This window comes from Myotis brandtii, unplaced genomic scaffold (assembly GCF_000412655.1).
Source record: "Myotis brandtii unplaced genomic scaffold, ASM41265v1 scaffold250, whole genome shotgun sequence".
Taxonomy (NCBI): Eukaryota; Metazoa; Chordata; class Mammalia; order Chiroptera; family Vespertilionidae; genus Myotis; species Myotis brandtii.
In genome coordinates, this window is record NW_005359478.1 from 6,074,904 (window position 1) to 6,097,104 (window position 22,201).

The 22,201-nt window shown below is 36.7% G+C and overlaps 1 protein-coding gene across 4 annotated transcripts in view; it reads left to right on the top strand.

The window, feature by feature from the left end:
* Positions 1–22,201, top strand: part of RABGAP1L (RAB GTPase activating protein 1-like) — a 400,947-nt gene that overhangs the window by 216,682 nt on the left and 162,064 nt on the right. For all 4 annotated transcript variants that reach the window (XM_014540906.1, XM_014540905.1, XM_005867681.2 and 1 more), the window contains 2 exons: positions 4,607–4,720; positions 18,607–18,681. In XM_014540906.1, the coding sequence (XP_014396392.1) occupies positions 4,607–4,720; positions 18,607–18,681 (189 nt within the window). The remainder of the gene's footprint in view (positions 1–4,606; positions 4,721–18,606; positions 18,682–22,201) is intronic.

Consider the following 22,201-nt stretch of genomic DNA (forward strand, 5'->3'; position numbering starts at 1 on the left):
TTGGTTTCATAATCATGTTCATGATATCCAAAGAACAGTTATTTACTTTATTATTTAGTGTGTATAAATACAGAAAGATGTCTAAAATGTATGTTCACCAAAATATTTAAACAGTTAAATGTGATTCTTGAGGAAAGGGGGAATAATAATTATGTTCATTTTTTTCTTTCTCTAGTACTCAGTTTATAGTAAGCAGTGTACTAAGCACTGTATACACATTATTTTATTCTAAACGACATGAATTTGGTGTTATCCCATTTTACAGATGAGGAAACTAATGCTAAGTGAGATTAAATAAGTTGTCAGATTTCGTAGGTATCAAGTAGAGTAGCCAGAAATAGAACCAATGAGCTCACCTTGCTCCAAAAGCCAGTAATCCACCATCATGGCCTGAGGATCAGAATGCGAGATGCATTTATAGGAAAGTAAATGCTGGGTCAAGTTGTCAGTCTCTGGATACGGGGGAAGTAGCTGCTCATGAAGGAGTGACTTCCCTCTTTTCATTCTGAACATGGTTGGCAGGACTTAAGGAGACTCTTCTTATGGGGACCCTCCAAGAAAATGACCTCATATCAGTTTTGGTTGTGCTCTACAATGTTTTTAGCCATCCTATATAATAAAAGCCTAATATGCTAAGTAGCTGGTCATCTGGTCATCCATTCAACAGATCAAAGCATAATATGCTAATGATATGCTAAGATCACTCAACGGTCATCCATTCAACAGATCAAAGCGTAATATGCTAATGATATGCTAAGATCACTCAACTGTTCCCTATGACATGCACTGACCACCAGGGGGCAGATGCTCCAACCCATAGGTTAGCTTGCTGCTGGGGTCCAGCTGATTGGGACTGAGAGTGAAGGGCCGGACATGCCCTGGAGCCCTCCCACAATCCCTCCCTGGCTGGCCAACCTCCCGTGTCCCTCCCCAGTCCCTATTGTGCACCAGTGGGGTCCCTCGGCTTGGCCTGTGCCCTCTTGCAATCTGGGACCCCTTGGGATGGCGGAGAGCCGGTTTTGGCCTGATCCTGCAGGCATAAAAGGCTAATATGCAAATAGACCGAACGGTGGAATGACTGGTCACTATGACGAGCACTGACCACCAGGGGGCAGACAGTCAATGCAGGAGCTGCCCCCTGGTGGTCAGTGCAAGTCATAACAACCAGTCATTCCACTGTTCGGTCTATTTGCATATTACCCTTTTATCATAGGATGGTGAATTATTTGGCCTCTTTTTTTGTCCTCTCAATACATTTTACTTTTTGTAAAAATGACAAATATAATTTGAATAAGACTAAAAAGAAAGTAATGAATATCAAAGAGAACAGTTGTTTTATCATTCTTTGAGAGTTAGGTTTGGTGACTCCCTGTCTCTAATATTTGTTGAATGGGTGGGGGAGTGAATGAATTTGGGGAATTAGGTGTGGATTCCTGAAATATACACACACACACACACACACACATATACATACTGTTCCTGCTCTCAACAATATGGGTAATTAGCTTTAGCTTAAAAAATGATTATTTTTCTAGTCTAGTACACAATTTCATTCATTTTAGTCTATTTATAAGAGTCTACTGTATATCTTGACCTTTACTTCCAATGAACAATGTAACAATAGTTATTTAGTCTATAAAGTGAAGTTCCAGAAATTATTCCCTTAGAAACTGAGATCAATATGTAGGAAGAAAACTCTAGAACAGCCGTGGGCAAACTATGGCCCGCGGGCCGGATCCCGCCCGTTTGAAATGAATAAAACTAAAAAAAAAAAAAAGACCGTACCCTTTTATGTAATGATGTTTACTTTGAATTTATATTAGTTCACACAAACACTCCATCCATGCTTTTGTTCCGGCCCTCCGGTCCAGTTTAAGAACCCATTGTGGCCCTTGAGTCAAAAAGTTTGCCCACCCCTGCTCTAGAAGCACACAAGTGCAGAAAGTATTTAAAGGTAACCCTAGAAAGGAAAAGTTTATTAAGTAAGGAAAAGTTTATGAATTGTAATTTCATTTGATTTTTGCCTCTTTAAAAAAACAACAAGGAAGATTCACATATGCATAGAAAGAAATTACTCAATCTTAAGCAAAATTACTTTCTTGAAATTGCTGATCTTTCCCTTTTACTTAATCAGACTGTTTGTACCATTTAAACACAGCATGATGCCAAATGAGTAGGCAGTTACTAGGGAATATAGTTCAATGATTTTTCTCTTTAACATCTTGAAAGCTGCTAAAAGAGTTATCCACTCGGCATATGTTTGCTCTTGAAATAGTCCAGCAACGGTAGTGATAACATTTTCATTGGTTATCTTTTCAAATAGTTTGTAAGTGGAAACGATTACTGTATGGAAAGAGAACCCTTCTCTTGGAAAACACCTGGACAGTGAAAACTTTCTTCTACCTGGTACCAGACTCCCTCCTTCTTCTCTAGACCAGACCAAGTAAAACTTACATTTCATAGTGACTCTCTTTATACATTACCTTCATATTCATTCACCTTGTTCAATGCCCACCTCACCCTAAAGTATTCTTTATCAGTAGAAACTGTATTTACCTTGATAAATATAAACTTTCTATTTGTGCTTTTTCTTAAGTTATGCTATTTTTTTAAAGTTTCATTTTTATTCAACTCTAACATTCCATTCCTGTAAGCCATCAGAATTTTCTCTGGACTGATTTGCAATATGTTTGGTGTTTGCTAGAAAATGTGGAACTTTTCAGTCCGTGTCCTTTCTCTATGTGATAGAAGATCTAATTACCACCCAGCATGAAATAGCAGCTGAAATGAAAAAGGCAGCAAGACAAGGCACTGGCTTCACTCGGAGCCACACAGCTACTTCCTTTATGCACGTCTCAGCTAGAGAGCAAAGGGAAATACCATTCATTAAAGTAACTCATATATTAAACATTCTTTTCCTTCCTGGATTTAAACTGAAAGGGGATTTGTTCAAATCTTTATGGAAGCAAGACATTAAACAAATATTTTTAATTTTCTGTGGTATTCATTAAGGTATCCTTAAATTATGTGAAATATTTCCATTATCAGGGTTGCTAGACATTGTCCCAACACATCTTCTTGACATGTAAACAGATAAAACTAACCATCTTTACAGAAATGAAATAAAATCAAGTGAATCATTAATCATTTTTTCATAAGGCTTAGAATTTTACTCAATTTGGAGCTTTTGGATTCTAAATCTGGAAAAAATAACTATATGTATATATATATATATCTTTTAAAAAGCATTTGTCATCTTAATATAGTAGTTTTGGGGCTTTTTATTTTCTGGAATAAGTTGGGGAATTAACCTTGCAGGGGGGAAAGATTGATAATATTTTACTTTTTTAAATTACTGTGGTTTGAGTTTTCAGTTATTATATTGTCCAAAATTACAAAGGTAGATACCAGGTGGTATTGTGGGGTGTGGAGAAGCACTCTTCCTACGGTTTGTATGTATTGGGCACAACTCTGGAGGGAAAACAACTTTATCAAAAATGGAAATACTAGTACATGCCCTAGCCGGTTTGGCTCAGTGGATAGAGCATTGGCCTGCAGACTGAAGGGTCTCGGGTTCGATTCCAGTCAAGGGCACATTCCCAGGGTTGCGGGCTCCGTTCCCAGTTGCGGGCATGCAGGAGGCAGCTGATCAATGATTCTCTCTCATCATTGATGTTTCTCTCTCTCACTCCCTCTCCCTTCTCTGAAATCAATGGGAATATTTTTTTTAAAGAAGGAAATATATATGTCCTTGACCTAGCAATTCCACCTTTACGAACCTATTCTTGAACATATGGATAAAAATGTTTCTAGTGATATTATTTGTAATATAAGTAGAAAAAATTCAAAAACAGTTATTATTAGGAGAATATTAAATAAGTTATGATAGCCCTAGCTCTGTGATGGCGAACCTTTTGAGCTCGGCGTGTCAGCATTTTGAAAACCCTAACTTAACTCTGGTGCCGTGTCACATATAGAAATTTTTTGATATTTGCAACCATAGTAAAACAAAGATTTATATTTTTGATATTTATTTTATATATTTAAATGCCATTTAACAAAGAAAAATCAACCAAAAAAATGAGTTTGCGTGTCACCTCTGACACGCATGTCATAGGTTCGCCATCACTGCCCTAGCTGGTGTGGCTCAATTGGTCGGAGCATCATCTCATACTTTGGAAGGTTGTGGGTTTGATTCCCAGTCAGGGCACATGCCCAGGTTGCGGGTGCGATCCCCGGTCAGGGTGCATATGGGAAGCAACCAATCAATATTTCTCTCCGTCTCTCTCTGTCTCTGTCTCTCTCTCTCTCTCCCCATCTCCCTTCCTCTCTCTCTCAATAAATAAATAAATACATACATAAATAAATACATAAATAAATAATGATATATCCATATCCAATGTACCTCATTCTTTTAAGTAGCTGCTCTTAGAGAGAATGAAATACATTTGCATGTACTGATAAGGAATATTCCAGAGACACTATGTTCTTGGGTGGAAGGCATTGATGGGAGGGGCATACTTTTTATGTGCTGTTTGAATTTTCTTTTACCATGTATATGTGTTAGCTTTCATAATTAAAAAGAAATTTCAATTTTTTCTTTAAGGACTCAGCCCAGGAGAGTGTTATCACTCGAGACATTCATCGGACGTTCCCTGCACATGATTACTTTAAAGACACAGGAGGAGATGGCCAGGAATCGCTCTACAAGATCTGCAAGGTAGGCCCCTCGGCCTCAGGTTTTCTAATTGATTTTATAGACTATCTTTCAGGAACCCATCTGAAAGAGTTTGAGATTTCTTACCGTCTTCCTTTCTTATGTGCTCTGTGCATGTTCTCTGCTTTACATGGAAACTGCCAGACCCTCAGTCCTAGGTCCTGAGGTATCTTTTTGGCTGCGTGTTCAGTGCCAACTTGCGAGGAAGAGGCACAGTATAGCCTCAGTTTGGCTCTGCTGCAAACAAAAGGGAACAGAAGGTCCTCTTCAGGCCACCGCAGTAAACGCTCAATGGAGTCCCCATCTCTCTGCCCTTCTGACAAGATAATGTGATAGTTGTCTCAATTTTTTGACAGTAAGCAGGATTAAGAAGTATTGTAGCACCTGTTATTGATATAATCTGTGTTGTCACAGCGTTCGTCTTCGTGCAGTTTGTATGTCCCATTTTGAAATCTTTCTTTTCCCTCATGGGTGGTAGGCCTGGAAGAAATATGTTTCCTAGCATTCAGTACATATGCTTGGGTACAAAATATTCTGTCTCTGTTAGTGGAGAATACTCATTAGAATATTATTCATTTCTCTAGGTCATATCAGAAATGCAGAATGACTTTTTTAGTCATTATATGAAGTTAACTCCTCATATTGTCGATGCTAAGCGAGGCCAAAGACTCAAAATTATGAAAGCATTAAACAAAGTTGCCCCTTTCCTCACACTTAAGTTGCCCTACAATGTGTGATGGGTATACTCAGCATTATCCTCATCTACCATTGCAATAGAGATTAACAAACAGTGAACTATCCAAAAATCTTGTAAAAATATGGAGAAAAAGCAAACACTATGGCTAATTTGTAAGTTAGATAACCAGTTCCTGAATAATCAAATTTAGCCTTTTGAGCATCAGAGATGAGCCAGTAGGTAATCGAAGTATACTCACATATCGACATCATTGTATATTTGCTGTTTTTTAAATGGTGCTTATAAAAACACTTGCCTGCATATGCTAACCAAGCAGGATTGATATTTAATTGTGCAAAGGGCTCAGCTTTCAGTAAATTCATCCTTGCATGTTTGTGGGTTAGCCCTCCGCTCACTCCTGTCTTGTTTAGTCTATATTGTCTTTTCTTGTCTCCTGATGGCCTCATTTTTGAGGATTATAAATATATACACTGATCAGAAATCTATTTTTATATGGATGTATCATTCAGAACTAGAAGCGCATAAATAACTGAAAATCTGAGATTGTACTGATTTTTAGAAAGTGATACATCTTTTAGTTTTAAAAATGTCAAAACCATCCAACACCACAAAAAAAATGTATAATGTATTTACTATATGCTTGTAACAGGAAAAGGTAATTATTAAAAATATTTTCTAACTGTTTTGAAATTCTACAGGCTAATTAGCTTCTGGCTTGTGTAAGGCAGATATCAAAATGTATGCAGTTTCTAAGTTTATTTAGAAGGGCCTGGTTTACAGGATATAGAACAACATTTTCCCCTTAGCGTTGAGTATGTTTTCAACCTATCAGTGACTTTTCCTTCAATTTTTCTCTGATTGATGCTCGATATTTTTTTCACATAACTAAACAGATGGCTCCATGTGCTTGCAGCCTCTGACTTAGTTTTACTCTATTGTACTAAAAACAGTATTTGCCTCATTATGTAATATTTAGAGGGAAATATCTGAAAAATTACTAAACACAAAGATAAAAGTTAAACAGTTGGTAAATTTAAATACTTGCTAACCCTTGCTTTGGTATTGCAGGCTAATAATCCAACCTCATTAAAAAATATTCATTAGTAACTCACTTATGTAGCCATTTTACTAGATTTTTATCAATGTAGATTTTGAAACATAATTAGTTTTAAAAATTTATTTTTATTGTTGAAAGTATTATAATAAGACACTGGGGGGTAGGGGAGGCCAGGGGATTGTCAAGGGCGGGGAAAAAAAGGACACATATGTAATACCCTTTGTAATACTTTAAGCAATAAAAAAATTAAAAAAAATAAATATACTCTTACCATATGAAAAAAAAAAAGTATTACAGATGTTCCCTTTTTTTCCCCCATTAACTCCCTCCTCCCCTCTCCGTTCCCATCCCCAGACCTTCACTGCATTATTGTCTGTCCATGGCAATTAGACAGTTTTAAAAGCTGTTTCTGGGTAAAGAATATTATGAAAATGTAGCGCTAAGATACCTTAATTGCTGACTAAATTGCACTAAATTTTGTAAAAATTGCAGAGAACAAAGGAACCATATAAAAAACATTTCAAAATTCAAGATAGTAAATATAAATTGCTGAGGGTTGTAATATTGTACTAAAATATGAATTACTTAAACATAAGTTTATAACAGTCTTTGATAATGGAGGAGAGCAGAGATGAACATATCAGAAAATGTTTTAGAAACCAAAATTCACTGGAGTCCTACCATGAATTAGCAGTCAAGTGCTCATAAAGGGAAGCTCAGGTGGTAGTGATAACTCACAAATTGCACAGCATACTTATGAAAAATATAGAATTGAGTATTCTCAGGTTTGTACATCCTATTTCCTTTGCTTTTTGCATTCAGTTTGAACCATAGTCTTTCATTTTATGACCACCCCATGTCCCCAAAAGCTATTGTGTGTGACTTTCAGGCCACAGAGTGTAACCTACCTGTTCTATCATTTTAATTTCTATAATAATATCCAACATTATACTTCACACACTCAGCAGTATACCTTTGAGTTTACATTCTGGATACCTTGCACAAAACCAAATAAACATTCATAATACATTGATCTAAAATCAGCCGTTTTGTTATATAATCTTTAAATAATGACAGTTTTGCTTCTTCTTACCAATTTCTTTTTTTCTTCTTATTCTTTTTCCTGTCTTACCGCACTGGCGAGAACCTCTATTATAGTGTTAAAATGAAGCAGTGAGAGTAGACATCCATGTCTTACTCCTGATTGTAAAGGATCAGCATCAGCATCTAATGATGTATCACTAAGAATAGTGCATCTTATTCACATCAGCAACACCCGTATAAACCTTTTTTTAATACAGTGCCTCCATGTGCCTTATAATAATTTCACATTTACAGAGTGCTTTCACACTTACTACCTCATTTATTTCTGACAACTCCTTACCCGTTAGGCCTGTACGAGAGTTACAGTATGCTCTGCTCTTAAATTGAGACAGAAATTAAGAGAATTTCAATTACAATAAGTATTGAAACCAATGCTGGTTTCAAGGATACAAGAGTCTGACTTTGTAGCTGAAGTTTTCTGTGGCTCTGGTGAGATGAGAAATGGCCTGAACTGTCAGGTTAGAGGGAACACAGTTAAAAATCTGCTGTCATGTTTTAATGGCCCTGTCAATTTCAGCTTTTGCCTTTTAATATCATTTTCACAGTAGGAGGAAATCAAAATGGTTCGAAGATTCTTATGTTGTCATAAATTTTGAACTGGAGGTATAATAGTAGAATTCATAGGATTCTGAAAATGTAAAGGTTTGGGCTCCCCTTCCACCCTTCCTCCTTCCTGTCTTTCAATAACATGTTTTAAAATAGTGTCCTTCAAAGGAAGAAAAATGTGATACCATCCCAGGTGTCTTTAGCACTTTTCTAATTTACATATGATGTAAAATCTGTTTTCTGTTGGGGGACAGGTTAGTGCAGTTTAAAGGACTGAGCATCAGGAGATCTGGTTCTGGTCCCGATTCTTCCCCTAGGAAAATCTAAGATTTGGAGGAAAACCACTTTTCAGATTTGCTCCTCATTAGAATATGGGGTCTGATAAGATTATTCTACTTCCAATTTGCTATGATTCTTAATGTTGTTTTCAAAAAATATAACAGATTTTCCTAAAATATAAAAGATGAATTCCTATGTCAGGTATTCTATCTCTCAATACTGAAGCTATAAGGGAGTGTGATTTGACTTTGAATATTTACCTGGCTTTCTGCTGTTGTGTTTGGGTGTGTGTTTCAGGAACACCTGAAATGGAATACATTTAGTGACTTACTTTTAGATAACTTCTTTTGATGAGAATTCTTCTCTATGGCTTTCTCTTTCACTTTATTAATGGTATCTTTTGATGAATAGAAGCTATTAAAAAAGTGAGGCCCACTTTATTGATCACTTATTTTATGGTTAGTGTTTTGGTGTCCTGTTTAAAAAGTGTTTGTCTAATCCAAAGTCATGTCTGATGTATCTAAACATTTTATTCTCTTGCTTTTTACATTGGAATTATGATCTATCTAGAGTTGGTTTTTTTTATGAGGTAGAAGTCAAGGTTCATTACCCCCCGCCCCATATGTATCTCTAATTGATCCATAGTTATTTTTAAACAACTATTCTTTCCCCTACTGTATTGCTATAGCATCCTTTTTATAAGTCAGATCCATGTATATGTGGGTTTGTATCTGGGCCATTCTTTCTTTTTTGGGAGTGGGGGCAGGAGTTGTATTTATTTTCTTTTTTTACTGAATATGTTTGACATAATTATACTCACTGTATATTTAAAGTATACAGTGTCTTAATTTGATACATTTATGTATTATAATATGATTGCCATTGTAGCAATATTTAGCATCTCTATCACATTACATAATTATCTTATCTTTTTAGTGGTTGGATAATTAATTTTTTGTGTCTTATTAGCAAGTTTCATGATTGTAATAATATATTATTATCTATATTCATTATATTGTGCATAAGCTCTCTATGGCTAATATCTACTCATTGCGAATTTGTACCCTTCATGAATATCAATCTTAATCTCCCCACCCCCACTCCCTGGTAAACATCATTTCACACTTGGTTTTCAAGTTTGACTTTTTTTTTAAGATTCCACATATGGGTGATATCATATAGTATTTGTCATTTTTCTGTCTGACTTATTTCACTTAGCATAATGTTCTCAAGGTCCTTCCGTGTTGTCTCAAATGGCAGGTTATCCTCCTTTCTGGCTGAATAAGTATGTATATACACCACATTTTGTTATCCATTCATCCATTGATGGGCACTTAGGTTGTTTCTATATCTTGGCTATTGTGAATAATAGTGAAATAAACATGGGAGTGCATATATCTCTTAAAAATTCTGGGGTTTTTGTTATGTGTGTGTTTTGTTTGTTTGTTTTTTTGTGTGTGTGTTTGTTTGTTTTTTTGCTGAACCATTTTATTCCATTGACCTATTTATCTATCTTTGCACCAGTACCACACTATTATAATGATAGTGGCTTTATAATGTCTTGTTATCTTGTATTGTTGGGCCTACAACTTTGTTTTGCGTCAAAATTGTTTTTACTATCTGGTCCTTTGTAGTTTCATATTTTAAAATTACCTTGGAAGTTTTGGAGGGGGAACAAAATACCTTTGAAGATTTTGATTGGTGTTGCATTGAATTGATATTATGCTAATTTTATTAGTTTTTCAAAGAGTCAACTTTGGCTTTGTTGATTTTATTTATTAAATGTTTGCTTTCTATTTCATTGCTATCTGCTCTTATTTTTAAAAAAATATGTTTTCATTGATTTCAGAGAGGAAGGGAGAGGGTGAGAGATAGAAACATCAATGATTAGAGAGAATCATTGATTGGCTGCCTCCTGCACGCCCTCCACTAGGGATCGAGTCCACAACCCAGGCATGTGCCCTGACCAGGAATAGAACTGTAACCTCCCAATTCATAGGTCAACGCTCAGCCACTGAGCCACCCTGTTCAGGCTGTTCTTATTTTTATTATTTTATTTAAAGTACAATACCTGATGTCCTATGAATATATTCTTATTTCTTTTGATTTTTATTTACTTTCTCATGTTTTCTTCATGCTTGATTATTTTTAATAGAATTCTGGATTATATGAGAATTATAAAGGTTTAGATGATGTTTATTCCAGAGTAGATTCGTTGTTCCTCTGGTAGGAAGATGGAGTATTTGTGGGAGGTGGGGGAGGGAACTCTTTGATTCAGGTTTGACTTTTTCTTGTATAGAGACCTTTCCAGGATCTTGACTAAAATCCTGAGGCATTTACTAGAGATCTTCTTCTTTGGTCGGTCCTCCTTCAGCCGTGTCCTTGACATTAGGAAACTATTGAAATCTCTGCTCATTTATATTCTCAGTATTCTTGCAGGCCACTTTTCCCAAAATTTCCACTTCTTTGAGACATTACTTAGCTCCCATGAAGAAATAGGAGTGATCAAATTTTCACAATGTTCCCCTCAAACTTTTTGGTACACAAGTAATTGGTTAATAATTTCAGATTTTTCTAGGGGAGTGGGGAAATTTTCATGATCCTTTTGTTTACATTGGGATAACGAGGGTACCAGATTAGCATACTGATAAATCTTAATCTCTCAGAGTAAGAGTTTTACTTAGTTCTATTCCTTCCTTTAAATCATCCATTTCACATTTTCCATTTTAGAAGAATTGTCTAATTCTGCTACATTGCCAAGGACAATGTTTATAGCCATTCAAAACAGCAAATGCACACTCACACATATATACATACACATATAAAGAAGCTTCATGGTGCGGGTGTGTGTGTGTGTGTGTGTGTGTGTGTGTGTGTGTTCATGCTTAACTCTTGCTTACAATATCTCAAAAACATTTTATATTTGTTAGTATCACTAAAGTCCTTCATGACGGATTAGCTTCGTGTTTAAATTTTGTGGTCCTCTTTAATATACATATTAATAGGGTAGACTTTCTGAGTCAGAGCTCAACTAAGAAGATAGGATGTTATTTTAAATAATGGATTTTTCTTCTGAAACTGTAGCCGTGAAAAGGTCAGGTTTGTGAAGCTGGAGTCCTGGAAAGGGAATGACCGATCTATAATGCTTTTGAGAATGTCTGAGGAGAATTTAAAATTTCCTTTGTATGCTTGGTCCTGTAAGCTTTCCTTGAAATAGCTTTGTAGTTTCTGTGGAGCCTGTGGTCTTTCAACTGAAAGGCTAATTGAAGCCATCACACCATGACTATAGAATATAGAAAGGAAATGGTGGGATTCTAAGGATGATACAAAATGTTTAAAATCAGAGTACAGGGATTAGTGTTTACCCTAAGGGCTTGATTATAGCAACTTTTGAAAAAACAACATTACTCTTTGAGGAAGATAAGAAGTTAGATTACTTTTTAAAATAGAGAAAAAGGAAGAACAAAATGAACCTGTAAAGACATAGCACAAGGAGCCTTCAAATAAAATGCTGCTTATGGCGCCTCCTGCATTTATGGATTTTTACAACATAGAGATCTATTTCTATTCTAGATTCAAATGCCTTCAATATCCTAAACAATAAACACGCAGTTATTTCTGAGTGAATTAGTTATGGAATTATGGGGACCTGTTTCCTGTTTACTAATTATTATGCAGTTGGCAATATCTTTATAACTCTAAAGCCTCCTCCTTAACCAGACCTCTTCCTGCATCTTTTAAAGACCTGGGAAGGGTGTGAATCTGAATTGCTTTCCACCTCCTCCCCATCTGTCCAGATCTTGGTTGCCCACTTCCCTTGTGAAGCTTGTCCTACCCACTTCTACCCACAGTGATTTACAGATTAAAAATACTTTCTGAAATTTAGACCATTATCATGGTTTATGTTTTGAACATCACCTGATTAGTTTCATTTCAGTCTTTGAGGGAAGAGGCTACCTCTGACTTTTTTCTTTGTCTCAGAGAGCAGAGTGCAGTACTAGTTACACAGTGTCAATATAATGAACTCAGAGGTCTTGACTCATGAAACTGACAGTGTTAGTCTAGGTTTTCTAAGAAACTTGTAACCAACACAGGATTAAAGATGTAAGAAATATGTTTAGGGGAAATGCCTATAAGAGAAAATGGGTGGGCGGGGGAGGGCGGGGGAGAGCTAGGAGAGCATGGACTCCAGTGCTCGTCTGACCCCAAGGGAAGAAGAGAGGAAGGAAAGTTGGCTGGAAGTGTCTGAGACTGTAGGGTCCTTCGAAGGAAAGTTTGGCAAGGCCAGTGGGGAGTCCTCAGCCACAGTTGCCTGTGCGGTTCCACATCTGCCGAAAGCTGGCCTACCTGTGTGTTCTTGCTGTGCTCAGTCATTGGCTGGGAGCAAACCATGTGAAGTGTGGCTCAGGTGCAAATGCAGGATGGGTTTCAGAGCACAGCAGTGGAGACCCTCCGCTAATTACGTCCCCATTGGTGGAGATCTGGGAGACATATTTTCATGGTCATCATACTGATATTTTAGATAACGTTTAATGTATAGAAACTCTGAAAGAGCTCTTTATTTCTATCACTTTTTTCTTCTGTAAAGTAATTTTATTCACACAGATTATTCAGGATAATTTCCTAAGATCAGGGCTGTTGCTTAATTTTAGAGACTTTGTTGAGGATAGCCTTTATGTATTATATTTTTTAAATCAAAAGTCCAAGAATGTAAAAGAAATACTCTGAGTAATTTACCATTATCACACAGTAGTTCACTTTTAATAGAGGCATTTTTTTTAAGGTTATGGTAGTCTACTTATTTTACATTTTCTTCTTAAAAAAAAAACCACACAAGTATATCAGTTCAGTTCTAAATTGTTGCCAAGGGCCTTTTTTTTTGAAGTGTTATATAAAAGGAAAGTTACATCTAGGAAGTTTGCCAGCTCTGTTAGATAAGAAAATGGCTTTGTGAGTGAGTATCAGTGAGTACATCTAGCCTCTATGTTTATCATCACCAGTATTTAGATTATTTCATGTCAGTGAACCTATTTTCACAGCTTATGTAGATACTCTGCTTTTACCAGCATATAGGACAAACTTAATAACCATTTTTAAAGCCTCAATATTTTATTATTACAATCAACAGACAAAATGATTCTGTCAAATCTATGTACATATGTATATTTCCATGTCTATAGATTTTTAAAACAATCTCAAACTTACAGGAATGTTGTAAGTACTGGAGTTTGGTGTTTTCCACTATTTGAGAGTGATTTGCCATTATGGTGCCACACTGACCCCCAAGTACTTTCGGGTGTTTTCTAACAAGCAAGAATATTCTCCCACATAACTGTAATAGAACCTAGAAATCATGAATGTAGCATTGATATATTGCTTCTGCCTAAGCTTTAGACCAATTGTCCAAATAATGTTCTTTACAGGAAAGGAGCTAGTTCAGAATCGCACATTTCATTTAGTTGTCATGTCTCCTTGATTTCCTTCTGTCTGAAACAGCATCTCACTCCTCCCTTCACTTTCTTGACCTTGGCACTTTGGAAGATTACAGGCCAGTCATTTTCTAGACTGGTCCCCCCATTTGGGTTTGTCTGATGTTTCCTCACGGTTGGATTTGGGTTATATATCTTTGGCAGGACTAACAGAAGAGATGACCTATTCCTCGCAGGGAGCACACTGTTGCATTATTGCTGACTGCTCACTTTGATCACATAAATAAGATGTTATTTATCAGCCTTCTGCACTATAAAGTTACTTGTTTCTCTTTGTAATTAACAAGTACTTTGTGTAAGGTCATTTGTAACTATGTAAATATCTCATTTCCCATCAGACTTAGCATTTATTTATCACCTGCAAGTGTCATCTAAAAGTCAGACTGAACAGGCGTCTGGCCAGAGAAGCAAGTAAAGTGAGGAGTGGGGAGAGGTTTGGTGCAAAGAGAGGCATGTTTTGAGTAGATGGAAAGGGTTCACTTTAGTTCAGTTGGAGAAGGCTTAGACTAGCAGTGCTTGGAAGAACTCCAAGCAAAAGAACTTGCTAGAACACTATGTTTCAAACTGTGAATCATAAAATCAATTTAGTAGGTGGCCTCTGAAAAAGTCATTTTTCCTACTAACCTAACCCAAAACTATAAAACAAGTGGAAAGTAAGATAAATGCAGACTGATTTGCACTGTTATCCTCAGCTCTCTGGTGAGAGAATAGTCTGTGGACTCGCTGAATTCATACCATCTCTCATGAGTGGTGGACCTTGATTTCATTCTTTTTGTTGTTGTTTTGTTAATCCTCATCCGAGAATAGTTTTTACATTGATTTTCAGATAGAGTGTAAGGGAGGGAGGGAGAGGGGAGAGAGAGAGAAACATCAACGTGAGAGAGACACATCAATTGGTTGCCTCCCACATGTACCCAACTGGGGCTGGAGATCAAACCTGCAACCTAGGTATGTGCCCTTGACTGGGAGAGAGAGAAACATCAACGTGAGAGAGACACATCAGTTGGTTGCCTCCCCCATGTACCCAACTGGGGCTGGAGATCGAACCTGCAACCTAGGTATGTGCCCTTGACTGGAAATTGAACCGACAACCCTTTAGTGTAGGGGTTATGCTCTAACCATTGTGAAACACTGGCCAGGGCAACCTTGATTTTTTTATTGAACTTCTCTTGTAACACAAAGAAGCATATAAATAGCACACTTCTCAATAAATGTTAAATATATTTATGTAATGATGGATCCAACATTTGTCAAAGTGACATCAGCGTTGATGAAAAATGATTGACTTTTGGAGATCCAGAGATCTAAGGAATCCTCCACTTAGACATCTTTCATGGGGAAGGGGAAGCATTGAATATCTATTTATCACTCATGCAACATGCTCTGTCATCAGCAAATCCCAGGATTCTGTGTTCATGAAAAAGGCAGTGATGGAGCACCACCAGAAATGCTGCAAATAGGGATAGTATTAGAACCTTCTCCCTCTTCTTCAGCTTTGTTCTCCTTCTCTGTTCTCTGTCTGCAATCCTTCTTCCAACTCCTAACACACACCCAAATACACCACACACACACACACACACACACACATACACACATACACACACACACACACACCCATGAGCTCTGGGTAAAAGTACAAATGAAGCAATCAGAAATATAACTGTATAAAGCAAAGAACATTTAAAAAGTAAAAGAATGTTAATTTATCTTTTAATTTTTAAAATTCGCCAGAGCTCTGGCAACTGATGATAATGAAGAAAAGCTCTTTTCAGATTCATTAGATAGTGATTTCATGGTCTAATTTTTCTCTCATTAGGAGAGTGTTTGATAATATCATCATTAGCAGAAGAAGGTTAAAAGAGAACAGTAGTACTTCAAAAGATGCCATTAAAAAAAGGAAAAGGCAGGGCACAGACTGGGAGAAAATACTGGCAATGCAGTCTAACAATGGGTTTGTAAACTGAACAAAATCTTAGGAATCAATAATAAAAGACAGTCACAAACGAATATGTATTAATTGCCTAAAAGCACTTGATATGCTCCACATCATTAACCATCAAGAAAATGCAAGTCAGAACCACAGGAATTAATAAAAGGAAGGAGAATGGCAATATCAAGTATGGACAAGGATGTGAAGCACTGAGTACTCCTACTTAGCTGTATTGCTGTAATCATTGTACCACTACTTTGGAAAACAGTTTGGCATTTCTTATCAAGTTGAGCATTCACTTATTATTTGAACCCTGAACCTCCACTCTAGGTATTTATCTAGTGAAAATGAAAACCTATATCCACCAAAAAACCTTGTGTATACATAACAACCTTATTCATACTAATAAAAAATGGGAAAAAACAACAACAAATGTTCAATCAATGAGAGAGTTGATAAACAAATTGTGGTATATTCATACAGTGGAATACTATTCAGCAATAAAAAGGAATGGGCTACTGATACGTGCAGTAATATGACAGAATTTCAGGAACATTATGCTGAGTAAAAGAAGCCAGGCACAAAAGAGTATATGTTATATAATTCCATTTATATGAAATTCTTTTTAAAATGCCAAGCTAATAATATTGATATATTGTGATCAAATCAGATCATTACTTGCCTGGGTTTGACTGCAAAGAGGTGTTGAGGGACATTCTGAAATGATGGAAATATTCTGTAATGATGGGTTACCTAAATGACCCAACTCAAAGAATTGTGCAATAAAAATGTGTGCATTTCATTGAACACAAGCTATATATTTCAGTAAAAACTTTTTAAGTAAAAAAAGAGCTCTAGACCAGTGGTTCTCAACCTGTGGGTCGCCAACCTGTGGGTCGCAACCCCTTTGGGGGCCGAACGACCCTTTCACAGGGGTCGCCTAAGACCATCGGAAAACACATATATAATTACATATTGTTTTTGTGATTAATCACTATGCTTTAATTATGTTCAATTTGTAACAATGAAAATACATCCTGCATATCAGATATTTACGATTCATAACAGTAGCAAAATTACAGTTATGAAGTAGCAATGAAAATAATTTTATGGTTGGGGGTCACCACAACATGAGGAACTGTATTAAGGGGTCACGGCATTAGGAAGGTTGAGAACCACTGCTCTAGACCCTGTACTCGACTTCTTTGGCATTTGGGAGATAGCACACTTAGCCTCCCTATGGCAACCCTTCCTGATTATCTTTGATAATCATTGCCCTGGACATTAAATGGAAATCCTCTCACTAAGTGACTTCTTTGGCATTTGGGAGATAGCACACTTAGTCTCCCTATGGTAACCCTTCCTGATTATCTTTGATAAACATTGCCCTGGACATTAAATGGAAATCCTCTCACTAAGATGAAGCCCAGCACATGGGGGGGATACATGCCCAGGACTCAAACAGCACAACTGGGATGTTTGTCTTTTAGAAATAAATGTAGGAGCACCTGAATGGGTCAGTAAACTGTGGCCCATGCTACTTGCTTTTGTACCTCCTTTGAGCTACGAATGTTTTTTATATTTTAAGGGGTTGTTTGAAAAACAAAAACAGTCCAGCCAGCGTGGCTCAATGGTTGAGCATCAACCTATGAACCAGGAGGTTACTGGTTCTATTCCCAGTCAGGGCACATGCCTGGGTTGTGGGCTCGATCCCCAGTACGGGGCATGCAGGAGGCAGCCAGTCAATGATTCTCTCTCATATTGATGTTTCTATCTCTCTCCCCCTCTTCTTTCCTCTCTGAAATCAATAAAAATATATTTAAAAAACACAAAACATGCCACAGATGTATGTGTTCCTCAAAAGTGAAAATACTTACTCTTTGGACTTTTACAGAAAAAGCTTACTAATTTCTTTACTCTTTGATCAGCACACCATGCCTACAGTAACTGAGTCAATTTCTTAAAAACTTCTAATGAGTATTTTCTTTAAAAGTTATGCTCCAGCAGTTTGAAGTGCTAAGTGGTATATATTATGCATACAACCTTGTTTCCTTTCCTCTGAAGATAAATATGAACCCTGAATTAAATGGTATGACAGCTGTTTCCCCAGGAGCACTGGATTTGCTATGAATGGGCCTCTTTGGCTCTGTACCTGCCATCCTGGTTAGAATGATGTTAAAGATTGTGAATCCAGAACATCTGTGAGACTCTCTTAGCCATTCTGTAAAACATGCCAGCTAAATGTTTCTGCTTTGCCCCAGTGGGATAAATGGGAGGAGTCATTTTTACCCTTTAGCCTTCTGGAAAGTGGGAGAGTAGCTTAGAAAATGTTTGAGAAGGCAATAGAAAGTGATTATCTTGTCTATTAGATTAGAGGATCCTCACTACAGATTCAGCAACATTAAGATTTCCCCCATAGAGTGCACTAGAACCCACATCAACTCAGGAACTTCCCACCTTCTCCCGTCCTTAGCTCCTGCCTCCCGTGATCTCAGTTGCCTGATGACAAACCACATGGATCTTTTAAAATTAATTTAGGTGCTCTGAGCATCTCTTTATTCCAAATGCTGAAGATGAACCTGGGGATAATGGGACATCTAAAATTGCTTTAGGAAAGGTGCTGCCTCTTTGGGGATGCCTCTGTACTCATGACCCACACATTCACGGTGAAGGACCAGAGAAACTGTGGTGACAGTGCATGGACAAGAACAAGCAGCAGCCTGATCTGAGCTAACCCCTAAGTGAAAGTCTGTGAATGTTTATGAGACTTCTCTCTCTTTCCTTCAGGCCTACTCTGTCTACGACGAAGACATTGGGTACTGCCAAGGACAGTCTTTTCTTGCTGCTGTATTGCTTCTGCATGTAAGTAATTTTCCATGTGATAAATGGTATGGTGCTGCCAAGTTTAGTTTATTTTCTACTTGGTTGTGTCCTCCCTCCTTATTTTCCATTTACCTGATGGAGATTACACATGGCATATCTTTTTAGAAACGTACCTTTGGTGATAAAGTAAGAGATCTGAAGTCTTTTTTTGAAGTCAAGAACAGGACAGTTCCTCATTAGAATTAATTTTGTTGGCTAGAAGGGAATAAAGTGGTTATTTGGAGTTATTTTTAACTAGAACCCTCTAAAATTAAAGAAGTCAATGTAGCTGCCCCAAAATGAGCAGGTTCAGGACCATTATGAAGGAATGTGACAAGGAGGCCTTTTGTCTTTTCCGTGATTTATTGTTGTATACTCTCTTTCTTCTCAGGCACTTTTATTTAACAGAATATTTCTTGAGCATCTGTTCTCAGTCCTGGGCTAGTGGGTGGGATTACAAATATGAGTGATTTATGATTTGTGCTCTCAAAGGCCTCATGGTCCAGGGTGGGGCACAGAGAATGCAGGCACATGCTTATTATTTTTATTCTTATGTCTTTATTGATTTTCCTTATGTTTATTAAAGAACTTATAGTGTGCTTAGTGAAAGCGACACACAAAGTAAGAGAATAATAGAAGAACTATCCAACCCAGAACTTTCAGAAAGACTTTCTGGAGGAGGCAGTAGCTTTGCCAAGACATAAATAATTGAGGTTGGGGGAGGCAAGACGAGAAAGGGAGGGAGTAGAGATTGTTAGACAAAAGGAACAACATGAACGAATGTATGAAAACACAGAAGGGCACAGTATATAAAGGGAACAATACGAAATTACAGTTCCTATACAGTTACTATAGGAATTGAATGCAGGGAAAGGTATGAGGCAAAAACGGTCATATGGGCAGGCACCAAATTACGAAGACTTTGTAATCATGTCAACAAATGTGGGCTTTAGAATAAAGCGAAGGAGGAACCATTGATCAGTGTCAAGTGAGGGAATGGCAGTCAGACGTTCATTTCAGATACATTCTTTATTACTCCCTTGTATTGGGCAGACCTGAAGGGAACGAGCAGCAGTAGAGAGAAAAGGAAATATCAATCTAAATGAGAGATGTTGGGACCCAGAGAAAGAGAAACAGAATTAAGAAACATGCAGGAGGCAAAATTGGTAGGTTTTATGGATGCATTGACAAAGAAGGATCTAAGGTAGCATGTCTAGTTTTCTAGTTTTAGTGACTGGATGAATTATGTTATTTTGAGCTGAGAAACAAATTCATCCATTGAGATTGAATGAAGAAAAAGGGTTAGGAGGGGATGATGAATTCTGTTTTGAATTCCCTGAGTTTGGGATATTTGAGACATAGCTGCCTGAAGCTATCCAGCAACCAATTGGATACTGGAGACTAATGCTGGTGAAAAAACAAAAGTGAGATTATGAAAGTGGATCATCATCAAAGAAAAATAAATAGAGTAAGAAGAACAGGATAGAGCTCAGAGATGCCAGATATTTAAAGGGCTGATAGGGACGAAGAATCCTTGAAGGATTTCTGGATTTTCAACTGAGAGGAAGCAATGTATAATGTCAGATGCATCAGAGAAGTCCAGGAAGTTCAAAACGAAAGCATTCCTTGTAGGTTTGCATTGTGGAAATGAAGAGCAATTATAGTAGAGTATGGTCCTAGTTTTGATAACTTGATTTGAATGATAATAATGATATAAATGGTTCTATTGTGATTATTCACCTTCTTTAACTTTGAGTTTGTTTTCTTTGTCTGTTGCATTATCACCTGTTGTTGGTCTTCTTTATCTTGTCCTTATCTTCCCTCTTTCTTTGATATCTCCATAGCCGACCTGCTTGGCATTCCCTGTGATAATCAAGTACTTTATGGCCACAAATTCTCTACTACTAAACCCACCTAGTATCTCGAATTGTCAGTTCCCTACCACAAGGGGCTGGAGACTGTAAGCAATGACATGATATATTTACCAGGGCTCAGAGCCATTGTTCTTCTAAAAGGAGCCTTTGTAGTGGCTCTGATGAAAGCTGATGTTCAAGCTGTGGATGGGGATGCTTTGTATTCCACAAAGTAGTCACTGAGTATATCACAGTCTAGCATTTTAGCATTTAACTGTAGCCCAGTGAAACACATTGTAATATATTGATTGAAATTCAATGAGAAGAATATCTTGCTGAGAAATCTGTTCCGAGATTTAACAGGTTTAGATATCTGTAAGTTTATATTTGTTTGGAAACACCTCCCCCTGAAAAAAAAAAGAGAGAAGAGCGAATCAAATAGTCAGAAAAATCAAATACCCAGAATTTTTTTTCTATATTATGTCCTCTCCTATTATAAGTGTTATATGGTAAGTCAACCATTGTAAACTTATTCAACAAAATTGCTTTTAAAGTATGTCACAAGATGGATAGAAATTCAATCCAGGCTCTTACACTTTGTACATTAGTAGAATTATGCAGTTGTTGCCATGGCTTATAAATAACTTGAAATACAGAAATGCCTTCAGCATCTTTGAGGAAAGATGAACTGATATTCCGCATAGTGTTAATGAAAAATATACTGTAATTTTTAATTGAACAATATGTGTAATACTTCTGTTAATCAGTATATTCCATTAATTGACCAACCCATTAACCAATTTGAATAAGAAAAGTTAACTAATTTTTTTCTTCCGTATTTTTGCCTCCATGGTTTAAATAGGTAGAAGAATACAGTCTAGCTTAAACAATTCATCAAATACACTATCTCAGGTTCCAAGGAGATATGTTATTAGGGTCCTACTAATTTTTTATCAGTTACATAAGCTATTGCTTCTTTTTGCTGCCAGACATTCTTTGGCAGCTCCACATTAATCATTGTCAGAACCTGCTTCTTTGGGGATGCTGTCTTTTCCTCCCCCATGGTAATTTATATTTCACATGCACTGCCTAAGAGGAAAGAAAGACCAAAAGTGAAAGTATGTTAAAAAAAAAAAAAGTTTAGAATTTTTGTGTTTTTCCATGTCTAAGTAGTTTTAGGAAATAATTACCTTCCTGCTTGGAAATTTCTAAAGGCTTTGATAATAGCTTTGTAACTTGTTATAGTTTAAACAATGAAAGAAGTGTTTATTATAGTAGATGCTGTTATATCTATTGATGAGATTACAGGAAACTGATCATTTAGAGTTGGAGAAGAATGTTATAGCATGGATTGCTTGTAACCATTATATGTTCACCAGCCTTTGAAGTTAAATATGCAATAATTAGCAATATGATCATTATGGTGTTAGTCTTTGCTTAATGGAAATATGATAATTTCCTTTTATATACTTCATTTATTCTAAAAATCATATAACATATTTTAGATAATTTTTAACCCAATATATTTTTTACTAACATATCTGTGTGTTTTATTTAAAAAAAAAGTTTTAAAAATTATGAAACCTTTAATGCATCCCTCAAAAAGACAGGTTTAGGATAAGATTTAACTAATAGACTTAAATGGGAAGCAGAGCTACTTAGTTTTT